Source organism: Equus asinus, chromosome 6 (assembly GCF_041296235.1).
Source record: "Equus asinus isolate D_3611 breed Donkey chromosome 6, EquAss-T2T_v2, whole genome shotgun sequence".
NCBI classification, from domain to species: Eukaryota; Metazoa; Chordata; class Mammalia; order Perissodactyla; family Equidae; genus Equus; species Equus asinus.
The window spans coordinates 6,355,694-6,381,727 of NC_091795.1; the positions used below are offsets into that span (position 1 = coordinate 6,355,694).

The 26,034-nt window shown below is 40.6% G+C and overlaps 1 protein-coding gene and 1 long non-coding RNA gene across 2 annotated transcripts in view; one reads left to right on the forward strand and one right to left on the reverse strand.

Annotated features, from left to right (window-relative positions):
• Positions 1–20,016, forward strand: part of LOC123286756 (uncharacterized) — a 49,096-nt gene extending 29,080 nt beyond the window's left edge. Inside the window, exons 2-3 of the long non-coding RNA XR_011503804.1 lie at positions 19,323–19,411; positions 19,878–20,016. This is a non-coding gene — a long non-coding RNA (uncharacterized lncRNA). The remainder of the gene's footprint in view (positions 1–19,322; positions 19,412–19,877) is intronic.
• On the reverse strand, positions 1–25,242 carry LOC106823946 (sulfotransferase 1C4-like). Its single transcript, XM_014829951.3, has 7 exons — positions 23,911–25,242; positions 19,850–19,972; positions 17,946–18,043; positions 16,691–16,817; positions 12,565–12,659; positions 10,573–10,747; positions 1–2,241 (listed from the first exon to the last, which is right to left on the reverse strand). The coding sequence occupies exons 1-7, from the start codon at positions 24,095–24,097 to the stop codon at positions 2,129–2,131; spliced, it is 918 nt and encodes a 305-aa protein (XP_014685437.1). The 5' UTR covers positions 24,098–25,242; the 3' UTR covers positions 1–2,128.
• Positions 25,243–26,034: the final 792 nt, after the last annotated feature.

Here is a 26,034-nt window from a genome sequence, read left to right on the forward strand (position 1 = left end):
CTGCCTCAGCGTGGTTTGATGAGCAGTGCCATGTCCGTGCCCAGGATTCGAACCAACGAAGCACTGGGCCGCCTGCAGCGGAGAGCGCGAACTTAACCACTCGGCCACGGGGCCAGCCCCGCACACTGGTGTGCTTTTTGAACCCTCAGGTCAGGGCATCACTGCCCCTGCTGGTGTATCAACATTGGATGTAGCCCTTGCTACTGGAAAGACTGGGGTTGCTCCTGGGAAAGGTGGGCTAGGTCACTGGCACCACTGTTTCCTGGAGCCTCAGGTCATGGGCACTACCTGCCACCACTGAGGGGGCACGGGATAAAGCACATGTGTCACTGCTGCTCCTACAGCTTCTGGTCACTGGTGCATGACAGTGTGCTTTTTGAAACCTCAGGTTGGGGCACCACCACCCCCGCTGGGGATATCCACATTTTGGCTGCTGTCCCCACTGCTGGAAAGACTCATGTTGCTGCCTCGGGAGCGGGAGGAGGCTGTGTCACTGGCACCACTGTGTGTCCTGAAGCCTCGGGTCTGGTATGCCACCTACCATGACTGGGGTGGCAGGGTCTAGGCCACAAATGCTGTGTCTGCTGCAGCCTCTGACTGCCAGTATGTACTGGTATGCTCCTTGAAACCTCAGGTCAGGGCACCACTGCCACTGTCGGAAGCATCTGCATTTTGGAACTCTGCCACTAGCTAAGAGGGAGAGGGCTGCCCCCCTAGGTCCACTGCCTTCCAGAGGTCCACTCCACCCACCTTTTTATGTATAAATGCCTGGATCTCTCAGGCATTCTAGTGTGCTGTGGAAAGAGTCATTTGTTAGTCAATGAAGGGCCCACTGATTGTAACTTAGGGAAGAGACAAAGGTAGCAACTTACTCCACCACAACTTCTTCACTCCTGAAATCACATTCTTCTGTCGCTTCTTTCTCTTTCCTGTCCTACTTGCCTCCTCAAAAAATCACAGTGCGTTTGGATCCCTGTCGCAGTTTCCGCTTCTAGGGAAACTCAAGTAAAATATATTGTTTTTCCTAATTCTGTCTTTTCCTCTCATTCAAGGTATTAGTCACCAGCTTTTGAACTTCAAATTTTAAGAGCATAATTGATTGATATCTGAGTTCTATTCGTTTAGAATTAGCTAGTGCCTGTTATGAAAAGAGACCTTAGCCTTTTGGTCCTAGAGGAAGTAGGGGAGAGGGATCTGATGGAGATATGCTCCCTTATCTCCTAAATATTGCTGCATTTCTCCTGCCTTTAGGCTTTGTCTGCTGCTTTTGTTCCACTGGGTCTTGAAGGATTTCTCGGTCTCAGGAAATCTCTGAAATATGTATCCCTGAGGTTTGAGAAGTAAATTATTGGTAAGGCAACCTTGAACTTTTGGGTGATGGGGAGACGGAATGCTAACCATGTGGAACATAGTAGATGTACTTTGTGGTCAAGGAGTGGATTGTTGTGAAATACCCAAGGCCTCATATCCCTACTTTCCTCAGTTTTTCTGGGGCTCCATACAATGTGGTTTTGTTTTTCTTCTCTGTGATCCTGCTGCACCTTTCAGTCTATTTTAGTGCATATCACAGTTTGCTTGATAATGCAGTTTGCCCATGCCTATGCTGTGATCCCCTACTAGGCTGCGTCTTTCTTGGGGGAAGGAACCCTGTTTTTAGAATCTTTTGATGTGCTGCATTTCCCAGCATGAATAAAGTGCTCAATGTATGTCTGTTATCAAATGAACAGAGTTGGCATTTTTGTTGAGTAAGATTGTACTGCATAGAACTTTTGAAAGAAATGTTTTAATTCGAAGAAACAACAAGATGGAAAGAGGATATATAGAAGGAACAGAAATGATTAAATGTGTATTATATTATATATTACATGTTCGTTATTGAAATTCACCTAAACTCAAAAAATATGCAGAGAGAGAAGAAAAATGTTGAATATTGATGCAAGATTACTGAAGTCATATTGGGGTTAATCCAAAAAGCAGATCAGAAATTCAAGACCAAAGAATGCCTAAGTTATTTTTTAAAAACTTTCACATCAAGTTACACAAACCATTAGTGGTACGTGAAAACAGATTTCTCTTCTACTTCACAGAGGCTGGCAAGAGAACAAGTCTTGTTCCCTTGCTCTGATTTTTAGAGTTCCATGCAGAATGACAGAGAGGTATCAGCCATATTTTTCTCATAGTCTTCATTAAATCGCTTGTTCTGAGTTTCAGTGAACTGATTTTTCCAATCTCCTATGACTCCTAAAAAGAGTAATGTATAGCACAATCAGTGATATTTTCATGAACTTTGACCATTTTTCATTTAGATATCCCTGTCCTCCAATACTTAATTTCCTTACACAGACATTAGCTCATTGTTCTCCTGATATTGAGTGAGAAGTGAAGCTACAGGTAAGATTGCTCCATTTTGCAAATGAGGTATTTGTAAACAGAAATCTTTATTCTGAAACACGTGGGGAGGGGCTGAAATCCAGACCTGGGTTCTCTAATTCTCTGCATTACACTCTTGAGTGCTCTGATCTACTGGTAGTTTCTGAACCCTCATTACCTCTAACATTCTATTAAGTTAACTGGACCTAATTTTCTTATCCTCTCTTTAGAAGTCACTGAAGGGCTGATGTGAATGGCTGCATCCTCAGAGCATTCTCTGGTCCTATCTGTATCTCTAGTTCAGGCAAAAATTCTAGTTGAGCACAAATGAGAATTCTCCTTTGCAATCTAAGTTATCATTGCTGTTAGCATATAATTAAATTAAAGTAATAGAACATGAAGGAATGGCAGGATTGATTAACTTTGTTTCATGCTTATGTAATAGAATATTCAATTATTTTTTAGCTTCAATAACTAAAAATGATCAGAAAACCCATAGAAAGCTATTTCCCTTCTGATTGCTCCAGGCTGTCTCATTCATTTAGTCTCTTTGAGATGTGTAATGTTATTTTCATGTGTGAAGTGCAAATTTGCTTAGTTTTCTAGAGATAATAAATTACATGATTATATAGTTTATCGATTGGCTTAGAACAAAATTAGATGACCAAGTGACATCAGGAAAATGGTGGAGTAGGAGACACCAGCCTGTATCCACCCACAAAAAGCAACAGTTGGACAGCTATCCATGACAAAAACAGCTCTGGGAAGGCTTCAAGAATCTAATTAAGAACCTGAAGCAACACAGTGGATCAAAAACAGAGGATAACCATAAAGGAAGCTCACTGAGGAGACTGGCATAGCTGAGATGTCTGAAGATGGCTAGGAACAAAGAAGGGTGGGAGCTATCACTATCAGACATGCAGTGGGTTTCATTGTGGTCCCCAGTAGCCTGCACCCTAGCAGACCTCAACAATCCTACAACAGCCGTAGACTCCCTGTAGCTGTCACAGTATTTGTTAGCATGGACCCCAGTGGTTTGCTCTGCAGAGGACTCTGGCACATTTCCCCACCAAGGTAACCAACAGCCATTGCCACTGCAGACACCCTGGAGAGGGAGATACTGCTGTGTTCCCTCCTCTCCAAGAAACAGCTGTTGTCGTGCTGCCCTGGGACCGTGGCCTCCACTCATCTCAACTCCACGCATGCCCTGGATGCCAGAGCCCCCACCAGTCCGTGTATGCCCACTCTCCATATCCAGGCCCCATGACCACTTTGCATGCACCTGCACTCTGATTCTGGCTCCATGGCCTCTCTGCAAGCACACACACCACAGAAACCAGACCCACTACTCCAGTAAGTGCATCTGCACCCCAGGCCCCAGAGCCACAGTCGCTCTGCAAATGCTTGCACTCTGGACTCTGGCTCTGCAACTGCTCCTAGAGTGCCTACATTTAGGACACCAGAGCCACTGTCATGATGACCATGGACCTTGGAGCCATTGTAGCCCTGTAAACTCCCATGCTTTGGGCCTTTGTTCCATGGCTGCTCCATGAGGGCCTACCCATCAGATACTGGTACCACCACCACCACTACCACAATTGCACCTGTAAACCACATTCAGTGCAAAGAAGGATCTCTTTGGCTACAACTTCCCTTGAGGAGAAAAAAGAGATCAAGAGTACCCTAGCAGCCTTCAGTGCTGAAGACCCCCAGAGCTCATGCTGCTACTGTGGACACCACCAGTCAGAATTGCTGAGAACCTCTGCAATCTTCACTGACACTGCCCTGAGCTGATGGAGCCACACAGAGACCATGCTACTGTGCCCGACCTGGAGCTGGAATTGCTGCACCCCACCTGGCCAGTGACCCCACACACACCAGTAGGTGAAGATCTTTCCCCACTAAAACCAAACCACAAAGTCTGGAAGAGGTGTCTACTTAGCAATATGCAGACATCAACACAAGGCTACAAGAAATACAAAAAATCAAGGAAACATGATGTCAAAGGAATGCAATAATTTTCCTAACTTATCTCAAAGAAATGGAGGTGTATGAGTTGCTGGATAAAGAATTCAAAGTAATTATTTTAAGGAAGCTCAGTGAGCTACAAGAGAACACAGACAACTCAAGGAGATCAGGAAAATAATACATGAACAAAATGAGAATTTCAACAAAGTGATAGAAACCGTAAAAAAGAAAGAAATGGAAATTTCTGGAGCTGAAGAATACAATGAATGAAGTGGAAAAAAATGCAGTAGAGAATGTCAACAACAGATTTGATCAAGCAGAAGAAAGAATCTGCAAACTCAAAGAGAAGTCATTTGAAATTATCCAGTTAGAGAAACAAAAAGAAAAAGAATTAAAAAGAGTAAAGAAAGTCTATGGGATTTATGGGATACCATCAAGAAGACCAGTATACATACAAACTATAAGAATACTATAGGGAGAAGAGAGATAATGGCTTATATATCTTTAAATAAGATATTAAAGATATAATGCTGTGAAACTTCCCAAATCTTGGGAGAGATATGGACATCCAGGGAAATGAAACTCAAAGGTCCCCAAACAGTTTCAACCAAATGAGGTCCTCACTGAGACACATTATAATCACACCATCAAAAATTGACAGGGAAAATTTGAAAGCAGCAAGAGAAGAGACTTATCACATACAAGAGAACCCCCATAAGGCTATCAACAGATTTCTCAACACAAACCTTGCAGGCCAGGAGAGAGTTAAATGATAAATTCAAAGTGCTGAAAGAAAAAAACTTGTCAACCAAGATTTTTTTATTTGCCAAAGATGTCCTTCAGAAATGAAGGAGAGAAAAGACTTCTCCAGACAAACAAAAGTTGAGGGAGTCAGTCACCATTAGACCTGCCATACAAGGAATGCTAAAGAGAGTTCTTTAAGATGAAACAAAAAGACACTAATTAGTAACATGAAAACATATGGAAGTAAAAAAACTCACTGGTAAAGGTTAGTGAGATTCAAAATACTCAAACAGTAATGGTAGTGTGTAAATCACTTTAAATCTAGTATAAAGGTTAAAAGACAAAGTATTAAAAGTAACTATAACTACAATAATTTGTTAATGGACATAATGTAAAAAGATGTAAATTGTGACATTAAAAAACAAAATGTGGGGGAGAGAGTAAAAACCATAGAGTTTTATAAGCAATCAAAGTTAAATTAAGCTTAAAATAGACTGTTATGTCTATAATGTGTCTTATGTAAGCCTCATGGTAACCACAAAGTAACAACCTATAGTAGATCCTCAAAAGGTAAAGGAATCAAAGCATAACAATACAAAAAAAATCATCAAATCTCAAAGGAAGACAGGAAGAGAGGAAGAAAGGAGCAAAGGAACCTCAAAAGAGCCAGAAAACAACAAAATGGCATTAATAAGTTCTTACGTATCAAAAATTTATTTAAATGTAAATGGTTTAAATTCTCCAATCAAAAGACATAGAGTGGCTGAATGGATAAAGACCAAGACCAAACTATACGCTGCCTGCAGGAGACTCACTTCAGCTTTAAGGAATAGACTGAAAGTGAAGGGATAGAAAAAGATATTCCATGCAAGTCAAAACTAAAAAAGAACCAGATGTGGCTATAATTAGACAAAATAGACTTTAAGTCAAAACTGTCACAAGAGACAAAGAAGGTCACTATATAATGATAAAGGAGTCAATTCATCAAGAGGACATAACAATTGTAAATATATATGCACCCAACATCAGATCACCTAAATTTATAAAGTACATGCTAACAGATCTGAAGGGAGAAATAGACAGCAATGAAATAATAGTAGGGGACTTTAATACCCTACTTTTAACAATGGATAGTTCATCCAGGCAGCAAATCAGTAAGAAAACATTGAACTTGAATGATAATTTAGACCAAATGGACTTAAAAGACATATGTGGAATATTCCATCTAACAGCAGCAGAATGCACGTTCTTCTCAAGTGTATATAAAACAATCACCAGGATAGATCATATGTTAGGTCACAAAACAAGTCTTAAAAAATTTAAGAAGATAGAAATCATATCAAGTATATTTTCCAACCACAAAGGTATGAAACTAGAAAATGATAACAGGAAGAAAACTGGAAAATTCACAAGTATGTGGAATTTACACACTCCTAAACAACCAGTGGGTCAAAGAAGAACTCTAAAGAGAAATAAATATTTTGAAACAAATGAAAGTGGAGACAATATACCAAAACTTATGGGATGCTGCAAAAGCACTTCTAAGAGGAGGTTTATAGTGATAAATGCCTATATTAAGAAAATAGAAGGATCTCAAATAAACAACATAACTTTACACTGAAAGGAGTGAGAAAAAGAAAGAAAAACTAAGGCCAAAATTAGCAGAAGAAAATAAATAACAAAGAGCAGAGCAGAAATAAATGAAATAGAAACCAAAAAAATAGAAAAGATCAATGAATTGAGTTGGTTTTTAGAAAACGTAAACAAAATTCACAAACCATTAGCTAGACTAAGAAGAGAGGACTCAAATAAGTAAAATCATAAATGAAAGAGGAGACATCACAACTGATACCACAGAAGTACAAAGGATCATAAGAGAATACTGTGAACAATTATACACCAACAGATTGGATAATCTAGAAGAAATGGATAAATTTCTGAAAGCATACAACCTACCAAGACTGAATCTTGAAGAAAGAGAAAAGGTGAACAGACCAATAGCAAGTAAGGAAATTGAATCAAAAATAAAAAATCTCTCAAGACAGAAAAGCTCAGGACCAGATGGCTTCACTAGTGAATTTTACCAAACAGTTAAAGAAGAACTAATATCAATTCTTCTCAAACTCTTCCAAAAACCTGAAGAGGAGGGACACTCCTAAACTCATTTTATGAGGCCATCATTGCCCAGATACCAAAGCCTGAAAAGGACACTACAAGAAAAGAAAACTACAGGCTAGTATCCCTGATGAACATAGATGCAAACATATTCAACAAAATATCAGCAAATCAAATTCAGCAGCACATTAAAAGAATCATAAACCATGATCCACTGGGATTTATCCTTGGGATGGCTCCACATGCTCAAATCAATCAATGTGATAGTCTACTCTAACAAAATGAAGGATAAAAATCATATGATCTTCTCAAAGATGCTGAAAAAGCATTTGACAAAATTCAGAGTGCATTCATGATAAAAATTCTCAATAAATTAGGTATAGAAGGAATTTATCTCAACACAAAAATGGCCATATAAGACAAATCCATAGCTAACATCACATTCAATGGTGAAAAGCTGAAAGCTTTTTCTCTGAGATCAGAAAGAAGACAAGGTTGCTCAGATTTGCCACTTCTATTCAATGTAGTACTGAAAGTCCTAGACAGAGCTATTAGGCAAGAAAAAGAAATGAAGGCATCCAAAATGGAAAGGAAGAAGTAAAATTATTTCTGTTTGCAGTTGACATGATCATATATGTAGAAAACCCATAAAGACTCCACAAAAAAAGCTGTTAAACAAATTCAGTAAAGTTGAGGATACAAAATAAACATACAAAAATCAATTGCATTTCTATACACTAATAATGAACTATCTAAAAAAGAAACTAAGAAAAAAATCCCATTTATAGTGGCATCAAAAAGAATAAAATTCTCAGGAATAAATTTAACCAGGAAGCGAAAGATCTGTACGCTGAAGACTATAAGATATTGATTAAAGAAATTGAAGAAGACAAACAAATGGAAAGATATACTGTGTCAATGAATTGTAAGATTTAATATTGTTAAGACTTCCATACCACCCAAAGCAATCTACAGATTCAATGCAATCCCTATCAAAATTCCAATGGCATTTTTCCATAAAATTGTTTGGAACTACAAGAGACCTCAAATAGCTAAAGCAGTCTTGATCAAGAAGAAAGATGGAGGCATCACACTTTCTGATTTCAAATAATATTACAAGGCTATAGTAATCAAAACAGTATGGTAGTGGCATAAAAACAGACCCATAGACCAGTGAAACAAACTAGAGAGCCCAGAAATAAACTGACACGTATATAGTCAACTAATTTTCAACAAGAGTGCCAAGAATACAGAATGGGGAATTCTTCAATAAGTCTCTTACATAGGTGGTACTGGGAAAACTACATATCCACATTCAAATGAATGAAATTGGACCCTTATCCCATACCATACATGAAAATGAACCACAAAAGGCTTAAACTTAAGACCTGAAACTGTAACACTCCTTGAAGAAAACATAGGGGAAAAAGCTCCTTGACATTGGTTTTGGCAATGAATGTTTGGATTTGACATTAAAAGCATAGGCAACAAAAGTACAAATATACAACTGGGACTACATCAAACTAAAAGCTTCTGCACAACAGTGGAAACAACAATGTGAAAAGTCAACCTACGGAATGGGAGAAAATATTTGAAACCAAATATTTACAAGGAACTCATAGAACTCAATAGCAAAAAAAACCAAAAAACAAAAAAAGGTAACCGGATTAAAAAATGGGCAAAGGACCTGAACAGACATCTTTCAAAGGAGACAAATAGCCACAGGTATATGAAAAGATGCTCAACATCACTAATCATCAGGGAGATGAAAATGAAAACTATAATAAGATATCACCTCACACATGTTAGGATGACTATTATCAAAAAGTTAAAAGATAACAAGCGTTGATGAGGATGTAGAGAAAAAGGAACCCTTGTGTGCTGTTGGTGGGAATATAAATTGATACAGTCATTACAGAGAACCTTATGGAGTTCCTCAAAAAATTAAAAATAGAACTACCAGTTTGATCCAGCAATCCTGCTTCTGGGTTATATCCAAAGAAAATAAAATCACTATCTCAAAGAGATATTTGCACTCCCATTTCATTGCAGCATTACTCACAATAGCCAAGATATGGCAACAGTCTAAATGTCTATTGACAGACGAATGGATAAAGAAAACATGGTATATAGGGGAATATTATTCAGCCAAAGAAGAAAATCCTGACATTTGTGACAGTGTGGATGAAACTGGAGGACATTAGGCTAAGTGAAATAAGCCAGACACAGAAAGACAAATACTGCAAGATCATTTATATGTGGAATCTGAAAAAAAAGTCAAACTCATAGAAATAGAGTAGAATAGAGGTTACCAGGGTTTAGAGAGTGGGGCAAAGGAAGAGATGTTGGTCAACGGGTACAAACTTTCAGTTCTAAGATGAATAAAGTCTGCAGACCTGATGTATAGGATGATGATTATAATTAATAATTTATTATATACTGAAATTTGCTAAGATAGTAGATCTTTAGAGTTCTAACTCTGCCACCAAAATGGGTAACTATATGGGTGGTGGATATGTTAATTATCTTGACTGCGGTAATCATTTCATAATATATGCACATATCAAAACATCACATTATAAACTTTAAACATATATAATTTATATTTGTCAATCTTACCTAAATAAAGCTGGAAAGAAAAAACACCCAAAACTCAAAAAACTCCTCCATGCATAGTATGTTGCTGTGCATATAAATATATATGTATTTGGACAAATAGACTGTAAACTTTTTCTAATAAAAAACAAAAATTAGGTTTAATCAATGGTCAAATTAGAAAATTTCTTCTTTGAGCCTTAGAGTTATGCTTATTTCATCAAACAAAAGTCACTAGAATATTTATTTCATTTTCCTAAAATAATTACAACTTCAGAGATTTTGTCTCCATAAGGAGTCAGCAGTGTGGTAGTGTAGGACGTAATCTGGGCTTGTGGCTGAAGGTCCTGGTTTTGGCTGGGCTTTGACTAAGTAGCCTCAAAGGTCCCTCTGTTCTGGCTCCTGAGGCCAAGAACCTTCGCTTCTGTCCTCCAGGATGTGTGGGGAGGAAAATTAGCTCCCCAGAGACTAAAGGCTTTACTTGAGAAAGATTTTTTGGTCAAATACATTTTGAAGCTCTGAGTTAAACAGAATTGAACAACCTTCTTTTCAGAAACTTTAATATGCTTCAAAGCGGGCCAGATACAGTGTGTGGAGTTTCCCACAGTTCTATGATTGTGAAACATGGGCTACATGAGCTTTCTCTCAGAATAAGGCCTTAAAGAACTCACTTCAGGGAGCATTATAAATAGAAATTCACAGATCTTGAAGATTAGAAAACCATTTATGAACCAATAATTCTTTTTTCTTTTCAGAGGAAAGACAGTCTGTACACATCACCTTTTCTCATGAATGGAGAAAGATTATGATTCATTCTAACTTCATTTATGTAGTTGGTCATGGGGTTCTTTTTCATTACATCAAATGAAGTATTATAGACAATTTTGTCTAAAATCTCTTCTTTTAGGTCCTTCCCCAGGAATTCCATCACTTTTCTAATTTCACGTTTTGGATCCTGTCAGGGAGAGTAGAAGAAACATAGGAGATTTTTTCTAAGTTAAAAATATAACAATAGTCAAACCTTAGGGAATTAAGCATGGGAATAATGGTTAAAACATTTAAAACCAATCTTTTACAAGCTTCTTAGTTTATGCTTAAAAGTAATTCTGGGGCCGGCCCCGTGGCCGAGTGGTTAAGTTTGCGTGCTCTGCTTCTGTGGCCCAGGGTTTTGCAGGTTCGGATCCTGAGTGCGGACATGGCACTGCTCATCAGGCCGTGCTGAGGTGGCGTCCCACATGCCACAACCAGAAGGACCCACAGCTAGAATATACAACTATGTACTGGGGGGCTTTGGGGAGAAGAAGGAAAAAAAAGATTGGCAACAGATGTTAGCTCAGGGCCAATCTTTAAAAAAAAGTAGTTCTAACAAGTTATGCTTATTATTATATGTAGATTTATGAATGTCAAATCAATAAACATGCCAATTTAAAGTGCAATTATATTAAAACAATTCTGTTTTATCATGTGCTATAGCTGATGCTAAGGGGATGTGCTGACAAGTGTTTCAACTGGGAAGCTTATTATTTTACTTCACTGTTACAGGTCGCAGACGAAGTATTTGGGAGAAGAGGTGGCTGTCTTTCAAAATAAACAAGACACGTTCCCTCCTTGTGATTGGAGAAGTAATGGTGGAGCTCACGGGGCTCTGGCGTGGTACAGAGGGGCTGCGGCGCCTCCCTCTCTTGGCTTCGCTTTGATGTCTGCTGATTCTGGATTTGGGCTTATTTCTGACTCTGGGCCTGTTGGGGATACCTGTTTACAAATGGACCTCATGAGAGTCCCTTACACTCTGAGATGGCTTCCTGCCTCTTCTGGAAGTGAAGACAAGGGGTCCAGTTTGGTGTGGGTGTTGGCCTGTTTGGAGGTCTCCAGGCTGCCTCTCGCAGGTCTCCCCTCTTCTCACGCAGCTCTGACTCAAGTTTGAAAGTCCTTTCCAACCTGGTTGAATGTTCCCTGCGGGTCTCTCAAACAGGCACAAAGCCAGGGGAAGCAGGGGCTACACTGACACTCAGGAAAGCTGCAGAGAGCAAGGATGAACCGAAAAAGGGATCTTGACCCAAGCCAAACAGATGGAAAGAAATGCATGCTGTCTATCCGGAGGGGAAAGAGGAAAGAGAGGCTGTGGCTCATGAAGGACATGAGTTGGTTAGTGATCCACGTCATAAACCGAGGCTTGAAGAACCATGGACCAGCCAGGGCTACATTGTGCCATAAATTTATTTTACGTATAAACTTATGAGACAGACTTTGAGCCCGGGATTGCACATGCAAAGGATGTTGCTAATGGGGAACTTTTATTTAAAATGACAAAACTAATATTTTAAGAAGGCAAATAAATCAAAGCAGTGCTATTCTCCCTTACTAATTCTTTCCTGTCCAGATTCCTAATTCTTTTCCTTGGAAGTCAGAGCAAATAATGGGGGAAGGTAGAGATCCTGGAAGAAGGAGCCTGGAGAGCTAGAGAGGGAGAAAGCTTGGAGCTCAAAAAGGAGATCTATTCCAAGCTTCTGGATGAAGCGAGAATTGACCATGGAGCTCAGTAAGCCCTGCAGAGAGGCCAGGCTGCCTCTTGTGCGGTGTGCTAAGTGCGGCACCGGAACTGTGTTTGGAATTTCTTACGCCACATGGCAAGGTGGATGGAGAAGTTTAAGCTGGCATGCAAAATATTTTACATAGATCAACTTTTACATGTTACTTTTCTTCATTTCTATCAGGGATCTGTAACTCTAAGAAAAAAATACTATAAAGTCAAGATTCAAGTATATTTCTTACTTTCATCATTTCTTCGTAGAAAAGATAGAGAATGGGGTGACTGTCTTTCTTCCTCCACCAGCCCTTCACGTGGTCATACCAGGACCCCCATACCACTGAAAGGAAGACACAAAATGCATTTGGGCCATGAGATGGGGTGAGTAGGAAAAGGCAGAGAAGAAAATGAGTTGTTTCCTCAGAATACAAATGGAAGGTGTGGTCACTGCTGCTCTAGAGCAGGAGGACTTACTTTTCACACCTCTTATATCCATTTTCTGGATGACTTGTCTTCCTTTTGGAAGCTGGCAAGATTTCTAGAGACTGCTGCATTTGAATCCTCGCTCTGACACAGCTGTGTGATCCTGGGCCAGTTACTTAACCTCTCTGAGCCTCAGGTTTTTTTAATCCTCATTTCTGAAAGAGAGTCAATAATAGTACCTACCTCATAAGGTAACATTAGGACATATTAATTTATTCCACAGAACCTACTGTGTGCTCAGCACTGTTCTAGGTACTGGGGAGTACACCGTGTAGGGGAAACACACGAGATAAATGTGAAGTATGTAGTGTACTAGATCCTAATGCATGCTTATGAGGAAAAATAAATCAGAAGGAGAGGGTAAGTGTTGGGTTTATGTAGGAGGTTGAAATGTTCATAGGCTGGCCAGAGAAGGGCTCCTTGAGAAGGCAATATTGAGCAAAACCCTGAAGAAAGAGAAGGAAAGTGCCCTCCTGGGTGGAAGGAACAGCAACGCGAAGCGCAGGGGCAGGAGGCGCCTGGCGTCTGAGGTATAGCAAGGAGGCCAATGAGAGTAGCACAGAATGAGAGAGGGTCAGAGGACTGGGAGGAAAACGTGAGAGGAAGGAGGCCCAACCCTGTGGGCCTTATGGGTTACAGTAAGGGCTCTGGCTTTCACTCTGAGTGAGATGGGACAGTGTTGGTGGGCTGTGAGCAGAAGACTGAGGTGGTCTGACTTCCCTTTTAACAGAATGCCCCTGATTTCTGTGTTGAGAATAGACTGTGGGTTGGCAAGGGCAGAAGCTGAGAGACAGGGCAGGGGCTCTTCATTTATCCAGGGAAGATATGATGGTAGCTTGGACCACGGTGGCAGAAGTGTTGAGGATTGGTGGGATTCTGAATGTATTTTGAAGGTAGGGTTGGCAGATTTGCTGATGGATTGGATGGGGTGTGCAAGACAGAAAGAGGCTCAAGATAAGTTCAAGATTTTGAACTGATCTGAGCAACTTAAAGGACGGAACCACACTTAACTGAGATGTGGAAGCCTGCAGGAGGAGCGGCTTTTGGAGGAAAGACGAAATTTGGATCTGGACACATGAAGTCTGAGATGCCTTGCAGACATCAAAGTGGGAATGTCAGCAAGGCAACTGGGTCTATGCACCTGGAGCACAAGGCGGAGACTGGGAATAGAGGTGTAAATCTGGGAGTCATCAGCAGACAGATGACAATGAAGAGATGAGATGACTGAGATCGCCCGAGGAATGACTGTAGGTAAAGAGAAAGGAGCCAAGTGCAGGGGTCTGGGAGATAAAGAGAAACCAGCAAAGGAGGCTGAGAATTAGCAGTCGGAGAGGTATGAGGAACACGGGGTAGGGATGGTGTCCTGGGAGCCAGTGAGGAAGGCCTTTCCAAGAAGAGAGAGTAACTGACTGGGTTAGATGATGCTGTGGGTTAACTGAGACAAGGACTGAGGACTGGCCGTTGGGTGTAGTAATATGGAGGTTGCTGGTGACCTGGGCAAGTTTTGGTGGTGTGGTGGGGTGACAGTGGAGGAGAGAAATTGAGGATAACAAGTGTGAGTCAGTCTTTCAAGGCATTTGCAGTAAATGGAATGAAAGGAAGGGAGCAGTAGCTGGGGGTGGGGAAGGTAGCATCAATAGAGTGATTTTTCATTTCTCTTTTAAGATAAGAGAAGTAACAGCATGACCGAATGATCTGTGGCATATTAAAGCATTCGTCTGGTAGTACCTAGGACTAGTAAGTGTCTACACATAGTAGCTGCTCAATTGAGTTTATCTAAATATTCATCAATGCTTTTCCTCCTCCTTCTATCACATTATCCCTTCTGACAAGTTTGCCTTTCCTATGCTCCGTTTGACAGAAAGCATCTGAAAGTCTCTCTAATGCTAGGTTGTCTGATTAAGAACACTTCACCCCTCCCACACCCACTGATAGTTTCCAATCGTTAGGGAACATCTGTTTAGATTTTGTCTCTCTTCTAGCATATGATGTAGTTAAAAGGTGATGACCTTTCCTGTTTTGTCTGAGACTGTGCCAGTTTTATCACCTAAACCCCAGTGTCTCAGGAATTCCCTCAGTCTGGGACAAGGTGGTATGGTTGGACACTCCAGATATAGGACCAATCCTCACTTTGGCAGAAAGTACTCAAGCTACTTCAGCTGGTTAAAATGTTCAGCATGGTGCCTGGTGCTGAGTAAGACCGTAATAAATAGAAGGAGATGCTGTTACTGTACTTCTGAGTTTCACCTATCCCATGTCTCATTCTGGTAGCCCTGAATCTGTTTTGTCAGGAGTTCCCGTGTGTGTGTGTCTATGTGTGTAGAGGAACACCCTTCAAGGCTTTGACTTCCAAGCATCTCTCCACGGGTGTACAACTTATCTCATGCAGGACAGGGAGTTGGAACTACACTCTCAGCTCTGATTTAGAAACAGCCATTTATGCACCAGCCCTGACCCAGCTTCTCACAAACCCCGTGCTCTCAACTTGTTCAATCAGGTCACTTCCTTGTGGCTCACTCTTTGTCAAAAGGCATTCTGACCTCATTGTTAGGACATCCACAACAAAATTTATCAAAGGCATTAAACCAGTACAAATCCCTCAAGGTACAAATAGATTTTTCTCAAAATGTATCTCATATGGGGCAAATTGCAATAATAATTTTTGTCATTTTGGATTATGAAAATCAAATGGCAATTAAAGGTATCATAGTCCCATACTTGACTGCTGGACTGTTACTAATGGAAAGGAATACTTTATCAAATTTATTCACAATTATTTTAGAGGAATAGGACTTAAATATAGGAGGACTGTAGAGGGCAGTTATTTCTCCATAGGACAATATAAGCGATAGCAAAAAGAGTTTCAGTTATAAATTTTGCACTTGAATAATAAAGTAATTGAATGCAAATGTTTAGATTTTAACCACGCAAAGCTGCCAATTCAATTTCATACTGCAAACCAATTTGACATTATATTTATATTATACCTCCCAAAAGGTGTAACCTTGAAAAGGTTTGCTTAAATCGCTTTTTCTAACTTTTGAAATACCTTTTTATTATGAAAGTATACAGGAGTAGAGGGAATAGTATGTGAACTTCTATGAACCCATTACCCAGCTTCAATAATTTAATCACTTTTTGGTACTCTTTAGGCTTCTTTAGGAGAAGAGTTGAGGTATTAAAAGCTCTAGCGTGTTTGAGATTGAGAGAAACTTCAAGAAACTTGTAGTAACTCGGTTTTGATGCTGGAAGCATGATTAGCAAGGCCATGCATTTCTGCACATGATCATTTGTGATTGCAAAGTGTCATGGGCCACCATGTCACCAACTCATGGTGGTCCTGGTTGGAAAACTTGCATATGTACCCAATCTTTCTCTCCAGTTGAACATGTAGGCTATTGGAAAGATGTCAATATGGCAGCTAATCACACAGGGTTTGAGCTTGACTAGACCCGCCTATGTTCTAATTCTACTTCCTTCTCTTACCAGCAGGGTACTCATATGTCACTCAAACTCACTGAGCCTCAGTTTCATCACCTGTAAGTTATGGATGTTATTACCATGCTTTAAAGATTAAAGAAGTTAACGCATGTAAAATATTTAGCATAGGCTTAGAGTTGGAACCATCTCTTCTTATAGCTAGTTACAATACTCTTTTGACTTCATTTAGTGGATGTATTGTCATTGGAAGCAGATCCACTGACCACTGATGACAGGTAGCCAGGGCCATGCCACATCTCTCAAGGATGTTGCCTCCAGTCCTTCCCCCACCAGACAATCAGATCTCCTTCTGTGGGTGAATTTTATTTCCCACAGAAGGAGAATTTTATGGGGAAGCCTTATCCTCTGCAGACGTAAGTGAAGACTGGTTCCTTCTACTTGGCTTACCTTTGCCTGCCAGGAATGTTTCAAAATACTCATCCCAGCTTCCTGGGTCAGGGAGTCCTTTGTTCATCCTTTGAAAATAGTAGTAGGACACCATGTTGTCCTTGGCATTCCTTGCCACATAGATTATCTAAAGTGATGAGAAGAAATGGAAAAGACAGAATATAAATGATAAAAGGAGTTAGAAATTAGGCATTCAATTTGCATCCGTGTTCACACAAACTAAATTGTAAAGGCTGTGAATACATCTTTGTTCTCTTCCACTCATCATCCAGCAGGCAGTATAATCTTGTAAACGTGCAAATCTGATCAGGTGGCTCCCCTGTATAAAACTTTTCAATATCTGTACATTGCTCTTAGGATGAAGTTAAAAATTCTTGTCCTGGTGTACAAGGCCCGGCATGATCTGGCCCTGGGCTAGCTCTCCAGTTTCCCCTGCTCATTGCCCACAGCCCACATTTACCCTCCCTCTTTCTGTAGTAGCACTTTCTTTTGTGGCTCTTTTCTAATGTTTCTGGCCATCCTTTTTTCAGTGCATCCTGTTCTGCCATTCCTCTCTTAAATCAGGACGTTTTAAACTGATGAACATCAAGAAAACTGTGTGTCTCTGTAAAATAATATGCAAAATTTTGTGTAGCTGTGCACTTGGTGAGAAGTGGAGATATGACTTCCTTTACGTTTGCAATGGGTTTTGTGATCACTAAAAGTTTAAAACTAATTTATGTGTTGGTTTTCTTTAGAGCTCTGCCTGGGTCCTACGTTTATTCTCGTTTTGTTAGATTTTCCTGTTTTTTTTTTTTTTGCCATTTTCTTCTATTGCTGTAAATTTCACTTATTTATGACTCACAAATATGTTCCTAATACATGCCTCTCTCCTAATTTATAGCCTTATCTGTCTCCACCTGAATGTTCTGCAGGCTTTTCAGATTCTATGGGCTCAAAATTCAATTAGGCTTCACACAAACTTTCTCTTCCTCCTTCATTGTCTCTTTCCATTAATGGTACCACCATCAACACAATTAAAATGACAAAATCATACTAGATGCTTATTTTTCCACCTCTTCCTGGCCAATCCTTGATCAAGTCCTGTAGATTCTGCACATTTGGAATTCATCTCCTTACAGCCTCTGCCTCAATTTGAATTTTCCTGGTTCTTTCCCTGACTGTCGCCATCATCTCCTTATTAATATCCTGCTTTCAGTCTTTCCCCAGTTCTGTTCACTCCTCCACACCACCATGTGTGGTGTGTGTAACTTACCTTACAGTTTTTCTCCCAGAAGGATGGAGGTAGTAGTTGCACTGGAAGATGAGTTTTCAGGGTCCTTGGGGAAGGCATTGCATTTGCCTGGTCAATACCTAAAACATTGTTCTGGCTTATTCTTTAATTTTTTAAAAGTTTTTATTTATTTTATTCTTTTGAGGAAGATTAGCCCTGAGCTAACATCTGCCACCAATTCACCTCTTTTTGCTGAGGAAGATTGGCCCAGAGCTAACATCCATGCTCATCTTCCTCTACTTTATATGTGGAACACCTGCCACAGCGTGGCTTGATAAGCTGTGCATAGGTCCACACCTGGGATCCGAACTGACGAACCCCGGGCCGCCAAAGTGGAGCACGCAAACTTAACTGCTCCACCACTGGGCCCTCCCCAAAAGGTTTTATTTTTTATGCAATTGATTTCGTCAGGTTTTTTTCACTTGTGGCTTCTGGGTTTTATGTCATGTTTAGCACTTTCTCATTCCTAAATGATAAAAAACATTCTTCCTTGTTTTCTTTTAGTCCTTTATATTTAATTTTGTATGATACAATCTTTGATACATTGGCCTTCACTTGGTGTCTAATTTACTATTGAGTCTTCCTCTCCGTTTCTCATCCCATTAACCTCCAGTAATTACAGCAGGGCCTCTCAGCATCAAGGGGTTGTCGACACAGATGCAAATGAGGACACTGAGACCACGTGCTAGGATTTAGGTTACACACTGATCATCTAGATGGTCCAGAACATGCCTACATTATATTTTTAAATTACCATTCAAATAAATAATAGTTAATAAATTGTTGTAGAGGTCTTGAGGACTTAAAAGGATGTCTCCATGGATGGCCTCTAAGGTCAAATCCAAATTACTTAGTGTAGTTTAGAATACTCTTCAAAATCTGTCCCTAGTTATTTTTAACTCCAATTTTTGCCACTTTTCCCCAGGCACCCTGGTGTGACACCGACTGAGCAGTTTTCAGAACGTGACACGTTAGGCTAGTTCAAAAAAAAAAAAAGGAAAGACAATGAGCATTAGTTTGTTAATTCATTTTCCAAAGATGTGTTCATAAGTCACTTGTTTTCAGATTGGATTAGCATTGATTCCTGTAGAAGCAGCGTTATTAAAGTTGACCAGGTTTCCAAGCTGGTCCACTACAGTCTCTTTAACTCCATCCTATACCTCAGAGACATATACCTAGAGTAGTCCATACATATATATTGTGTGTATATATATACATATATATATATATGGCTTAGTGGTTAAGAGCATGGACTTTAGAAACAGAACTCCTGAGTTCAAACCTTGGCTCAGTTACCTATTAGTTGTAGACCTTGAGCAAATCATAACCTCTATGTCTCAGTTTGTTCATCTGTAACAGGGGTATAAAGAGCAGCTACGTCACAAGTGTGTTGTGAAGACTAAATGCATCAATACATGGAAAGTGTTTAGGATAATGCCTGCCACATGGTAAGTGCTATGAAAATCTTAGCTATGACTATATTATTTATTAGTTTTCCATGGAAAGTACATTATGAATTCTCACTCTGGACACTGGGGTCCTTAGTGCCAGGCATCCTTGACATGGGCACTGAGGTCTCACATGGCAAAGTACAGCCTCTGTTGGGGGAGGAGGAGTGGGCAGATATTCCTTGTCACTTGTAACTCATTGACACTTCATTTAATAGAGAGATAGTACCTCTGTATTGTTAAGAATTAGGGCTAATTAAGTTTTTAAGTGAACAGACCTACCAGGATTTGCACAAGAAAAGATAACTTTCATCCAGCATTTAGATTTGGGACCAAAAGGAGTTTCTTTTTTTCAGCGTGTGGTAGACTTTCAGACTCTCAACTCCCAAATTGTCCATCTTTCTGTGAAGATTATGATTTTTTAAATTGGAGTCTTACCAGAGCATGTTGGTTTTACCCACTCCAGGAAAGGCTGTCGAAGTTGAATGGGAGCCCGCCTGCTCTTCTTAATGTCTCCATCGTTCTGTATCAGATCGACAATTTCCTGTGTCCAAGTGGTTCCTGAAAGAAAGCAGAACAAAGAACCGAGGAACTGATTATTGATTTTCTGAAGCTCACAATTTAGAAACATCTGATGCTATAAAAAGAATTAATTTGTCTATCAATATCTCACTTATGTTATTTACTACGTTGAATTGAAATAAACTATTAAGATGGTCTTTTCCTCACCGGAAAGCTTAAGGGAAGAACCGGGACATTCATTTTTAAACTCTAATGATGTACTTTTAAAAATCTGAATATGCATTAATATTTCTAGAAAATGATAGTACAAATAATTATTATATATAGCTATAGGGGTTAATTTAAAAAAAATCTCCATTTGAGGAAAATCACAGAAATTCCCAAATACTCGCTTCAATTATTAAACCCTGGCTGCTAATCAATAATCTTATTTCCCCTCTCTGGTTACTTTTTTTAGAATCATGAAATTCATCCATTGCCGATAATGTGAAAAGGAAGGAAAAATAAGGTTCCCAAGTAATCCACAAACTGGAAAAAATCTAGATTGAATGGATTCCTTTTTAAAAGGCAGAAATTTCATGTAATATTAAATTGTGACTTCTACAAGAGGGTTGAATTAGTTTTAAATGGAAAAATAACCTTTGCTACATTTGGGGATAATGCTTGTTTCTCTCTGAGGCCTCATCTATGGTCTCCTTCCTGATTCTGGGGGTTCTCTCAGCCCTGAGCACCCTTGGCCTCTGCAGTGTTTACCCTTCCAGGACGTTTCTCCCCATTTGGCTTCTGAGACACTTGGCAGAGCTGGTCTTGTGTCTCTGGGAGGAAGCCTGGTTTGGATGTGTGTGGGGCTGTGGAATCATAGGGACTTTAATCCTATCTCTGGGAAGTAAGAGTGGGGCGGTTTTGGATAAATTATGTAAATCCACCCAGCATCAATTATTCTCCTGTGGTTTTGAGAATTAGAAGAGAAAACAGACAGAACCCAGCTTACAGTAGGCACTAAATAAATAAGTGTCTTAATTTTTTGACTGTGTTGGTGCTAATATACCTGGAGGGCCAGAGCCAGTACATAGGAGATGATCTTGCTCAGGTAACCCCTGGGGAGGAAGGTGCTATTCTTGTCATGGTGCCCTCATGCCAGTTTCCCATGATCCTGGCTCCCCCTTCCCTAGCACCTTGATGGTGGTCCCTGGGTGCTGTCCCATGGCTCCCCTTCTAGATTATTCTCTGGTACCACATCTACTCAGCTCTTAATAGGTTCCCACTCTTCACTGAAACTAATTTCTCCTTCTGCTCTCCTGGAATCAGAATTAGCTTCATCCTTGAGCCTTTTGTTACCTCCTGGTCAGTTTATCATCCTAACTCCATAGCATTTGATTCTGCCCAATCCAGGCTGCTTTGGGAACAGTAGAGAGCCCTTCTCCGCATAGTCTGGCTCTGTTTCCTTTCCTGGACTCTGAGGGTGGCTGAGCTTCTCAAAGGAAGTCATGTGTGCCCTCTACCTGCAGACTCTACTTACGGACTTAGTTTTGCTGTTGTAAATGCTGTAAGCATCTCAGGAAAAATAGGCTCCCTTGGTGCTTGGTCCAGGCCACACAAGGGCTTCTGCTGGACTTCCTTGCCTCACATTCCAGACTGGTCCTGCAACCCAGCCTGTTGACAGGGTCCCTCACACCATGACTTGCACTCACCAGTAACTACCCTCTCTAGCCCCAGGAGAGCTGAATCCCACTAGCCCGTGCTCTTAGAGTCATCATTGCTGCCTGACTTCCAGTGAAATCTGATAGCTGCCCTCCAATGGACTCTACCTGCTTGCTGGCATCTTCCGAGATATGGGTGTTGACCTGAAAAGAATCTCAGCAAGCCATGACATGGCTCAGGCAAGCAGTGTCTGGAATTATGCCCTACAGCCATATATGGAGGATTGTAAAGGGTTTAGGATGTGTTGCTCACATTTTCCTTCTGAACAGAAGTGTTTATTCTCCCAGCTTCTGGGGCTGCTGCTGGCAGATAGCCCCCAGTTATTCATCCCTCTCCAGGATCAAGGTCACGCCCCTTTCCTAGGCTGCTTGCATCCAGTGACTGGCTGACAGTGTTCCTCTCTCCCCAGCTGGGATGGCACCAACTCTGAAGGAACATCTCGGCTTCAGAACATCCCAGGGGGTTGGGATGAGGCTTTTTTGGGGACTCAGTTGAATGTCAACTTCTCCCCCTGCTCAATCCCTCTTCCTTCTCTTTCCTTCCAGAGTGATCCCAACAGCACTCCCCATTAAACATTTCACACACTTATTTCCGAGTTGGAGTCTGCCTCCCAGGGCACCTGACCTCTGACATGGACAGAAAAGGGGCTGATTTGGGAGAGATTTAGGATTATGATAGGTTGACTTAGGTAAGCCAGGTAAGTAGCAGATGGGAGCCTGGAACCTCATGTGACCTTATTTGGAGTTGGGGGTCTTTACAGAAGAAATAAAGTTACAATGATGTCATTAGGGCAGGCCCAAATCTAATAAGACTGGTATCCTTATGAAACGAGGAAATTTGGAGACAGGTATGTATACGGGGAGAACGCTGTGTGAACATGCAAATGGTCATCTGCAAACCAAATAGAGGTCTGGAACGAATCCTTCCCTCACAGCTCTCAGAAGGAAGCAACCCTGACGACCCTTGATTTCTGACTTCCAGCCTCCAAAACCGTGAGACGGTACATTTCTGTTGTTTAAGCTGCCCAGTGTGTGGAACTTTGTAGTAGGCCTAGCAGACTTGCACCCTCCCTTCATAATAATCCCAGTAGTTCAGAGTTTCTTCACTGTGCAGTACTTCCCCCTTATCTGTGGTTTGACTTTTTGCGGTTTCAGTTACCCTTTCTCAACCATGGTCTGAAAATATTAAAAGGAAAATTCCAGAAATAAACAATTCATAAGTTTTAAACTGAGTGACGCTTTGAGGAGCAATGATGGAATCTCATGCCATCCTGTTGCCAGGTATGTGAGTTATCCCTTTGTCCAGCGTGTCCATGCGGTGTATACCACCTAGCATTAGTCACTAAGTGGCTGTCTTGGTTATCAGATTGACTGTCAAGGCATTTCAGTGCTCGTGTTCAAGTCACCCTTATTTTACTTAGTAACGGCCCCAAAGCACAAGACCAGTGATGCTGGAAATTCGGATATGCCAAAGAGAAGCTGTAAAGTACATCCTTTAAGTGAAAAGGTGAAAGTTCTTGACTTAATAAGGAAAGAAAAAACTCAAATGCTGAGGTTGCTAAGATCTATGGTAACTATTATTACAGTATATTGTTATAGTGATTTTGTTTTATTGTTATTTTTGGTAATCTCTTACTTGCCTAATTTACAAATTAAACTTTATTGTAGGTAGGTATATATAGGAAAAAACAAAGTACGTATTGAGTTTGGTAGTATCTTTAGGCGTCCACTGGGGGTCTTGGAATGTATCTCCCGTGGATAAGGGGAGACTACTCTATTTCCCTCCATCTAAATTAGGACCCACCAATATTCTCTCATTACGCCCTCTATGTTTCCTTCTTAGCCCTCATCACATGTTGTAACCAAAGATCTGTGTAATGCTTTGGCTAATGGTATAATGTCCTTTTCCATTTACTGGATTGTAAATGCATGCAGGGTGGAGATAATGAACATTTTCTCTATCACTATGTCTGGTGCTAGTCTCTGGTATTTAAAAGATTCTTGGTAAATTGTTGAATGAAAGAAAAAAATGACTAGGATAAGTGTTTTGACCTGAGGAAATTGCTTTGGCTAGTTATATATTTTAAATAAATCAAGTACTCTATCTCATAAAAAACCTTTATAGTTTTATAGAGAAATTTCAGTTCCTTTGCCATTCTACCTGATTTATAGGCAAGAACATTGCCTTCCTCCACTCTTAAACTTTACCATATTGTCCTAAAAATAGCCGACACATGCTCTGACTTGCATTCCCCCTTCTCACGTCTCTTTACGTACCTGCTTTGGGATAGGAAGCAATGACCAGATCATCAGGCTTGGCCTGGAAGTTCCAGACTTTATCCCAGATGTTGCATGTGTTCTTTTCTAGCATAATCCCATCTACTTGGGAAACTTCTCCTGGGGGTAGCAAGGCCCAATCTAACTCCCTTGTCTCCTCCACCTTATCCTTAGCCATTGTCTCCATCTTGGTCTTGGGCACCAGCAGGAGAAAGTGAAAAGCAAGTGAAAGTTAGGATTCACATAGGTTTATATACTCAGTGCTTTGGGCACAGAGCTCTAGTCATTTGTTCCAGGTATGTATGGTCAGACAAATGAAGGCAATTTGCATGGCTTTGTACATTCTGAACTGTACTGGAACTGGAGCAAGATCCTTAACACCATGCCAGAATAGGCCTTCCTTAAAGCAAGGTTCTGGCGGGGCCCCATCCTGATGCTGCCAAAAGGAAGAATAGTGGGAAGGCAGCTCAGCTAGGGTGACTGCCCAAGTCCAGAAGGTCATTTCCTGGTCCTGTGGATGCCCACTAATACGGGAACTTGAGAGGGGTCCCTGAAGGAATGTCTGGAGCAAGTATCCAAGAACCACCTTCTTGCCTCCCTCTCTCCTGGAGTTAGTGATCTGTGTTCTGAGCTTGGTCATCCATGGAGATTCAGAGAAACGTCTTCCCCAGGCTGAGCAGAACTGAGCTTCTGTTAACGTGTCACGTGTTAGAGGCACATGTCGGTGTCACCAGTGGGGACAGTTCAGCTTGGAATTCCATCACAACTTCCAAGACTGAATTAGAAAGTTACTTAATTCTCAAACTCTGTTCTTTTCTGTAAATGAGAGGTTAGACTGTAATATTTCAGGACTATTATCAGATAGAGTTTTTTTAAGTCAAACGTAATTAACATACAGTAAAACACACAAACTTTGTTTACATCTTAATGTATTTTTACTTATACATACACCCCTGTAACCACCACCTAGATCAAGAAATAGGAACACTTCCATCACCTCAGAAAGTCCCTTCTGCCCCTTCCCAGTCAATGTCTCACTACCAACCCATGCCCAAGACAAGCACTGTGCTGACTTTTATTGTCACGGATAAGTACTGCTTATTCTTGAACTTCATATTAATGGCATCACACATTATGTACTCCTTCATGTCTGGCTTCCTTCTTTCGACGTGGTGGTTTTGAAATTCATTGATATGGTTGCAAGTGTGAGTAGTTCCTTATTTCTATTGCAGTACACTAGATCACTAAATAAATACACAATTTGTTTATCCACTCTTCTTTTGATGGACATATAGGTTGATTCCAGTTTTTGGTGATTATGAATAAAGCTTCTATGAGATTTTTGTACTTTTTTGTGTGGACATACGTGCTCATTTCTCTCGGGTGTAAGCCTAGGATCTGAACTTCTGAGTCATGGATATGTTTACCTTGAGCAGGAACAAACAGTTTCCCAATCCACACTTAAGGACACAGCTTAATGATGTCAAAAGAGCCACCTGACCATCTGTCTGAATGACTTCCAAAAGTTTCTTCTAACTCTGAGATTCTTTCCCTCCAGTAAAGTGGGAGGAATGGCAACCTTTTATTTATCTCCCTTAGTTGCTGGCTCGGGTGGTGTTTGCCCTGTAAGATTGTACGTTTCACTCACTTTGAAGTGAATCCAGCATTGTCCCTGTGTCACTATGTCAGAGAGTCAGGCTTCTCCAGGCGTCACTTCTGCCAGAATTTCTCTCAGTCTCAAGATTGACCACCCTAAGCAAGGAGATTCTTCTCTCTGTCACCTTAAAGGGATTTTAGAGCCCGTACTGTTCATCCATGTTCTAGTATGTGTCCTCTGGCATGCTGGGTATTGGCATTAATCACAAAATTCAAACAAACCATTATAAAGGTCATTGGGAAATGGTTGTTTCTCTACTTTATCCACCATTGCTACAGCTGTTTCCCTGACAGTCCTCACATGTGCTGCAGGATCTTCTTCAGAAAAGACTTGCCACCTGGGATCCTGGGGCAGAAGGCAGAGAGGAAGAATTTGCTAACTATATTATAGTCGATTTCTTCTTCTTCTTCTTTTCTTTTTTGGTGAGGAAGATTAGCCCTGAGCTAACATCTGTACCAACCTTCCTT

Coding starts and splice junctions, on each gene's coding strand:
- LOC106823946 (XM_014829951.3), bottom strand. CDS start 24,097: ATGGAGACAATGGCTAAGGATAAGGTGGAGGAGACAAGGGAGTTAGAT. Junction 19,973..23,910: donor TGCTTCCTATCCCAAAGCAG/GTACGTAAAGAG, acceptor GCTTTCTTTCAG/GAACCACTTGGACACAGGAA. Junction 12,660..16,690: donor AACATTCCTGGCAGGCAAAG/GTAAGCCAAGTA, acceptor TCTTCCTTTCAG/TGGTATGGGGGTCCTGGTAT.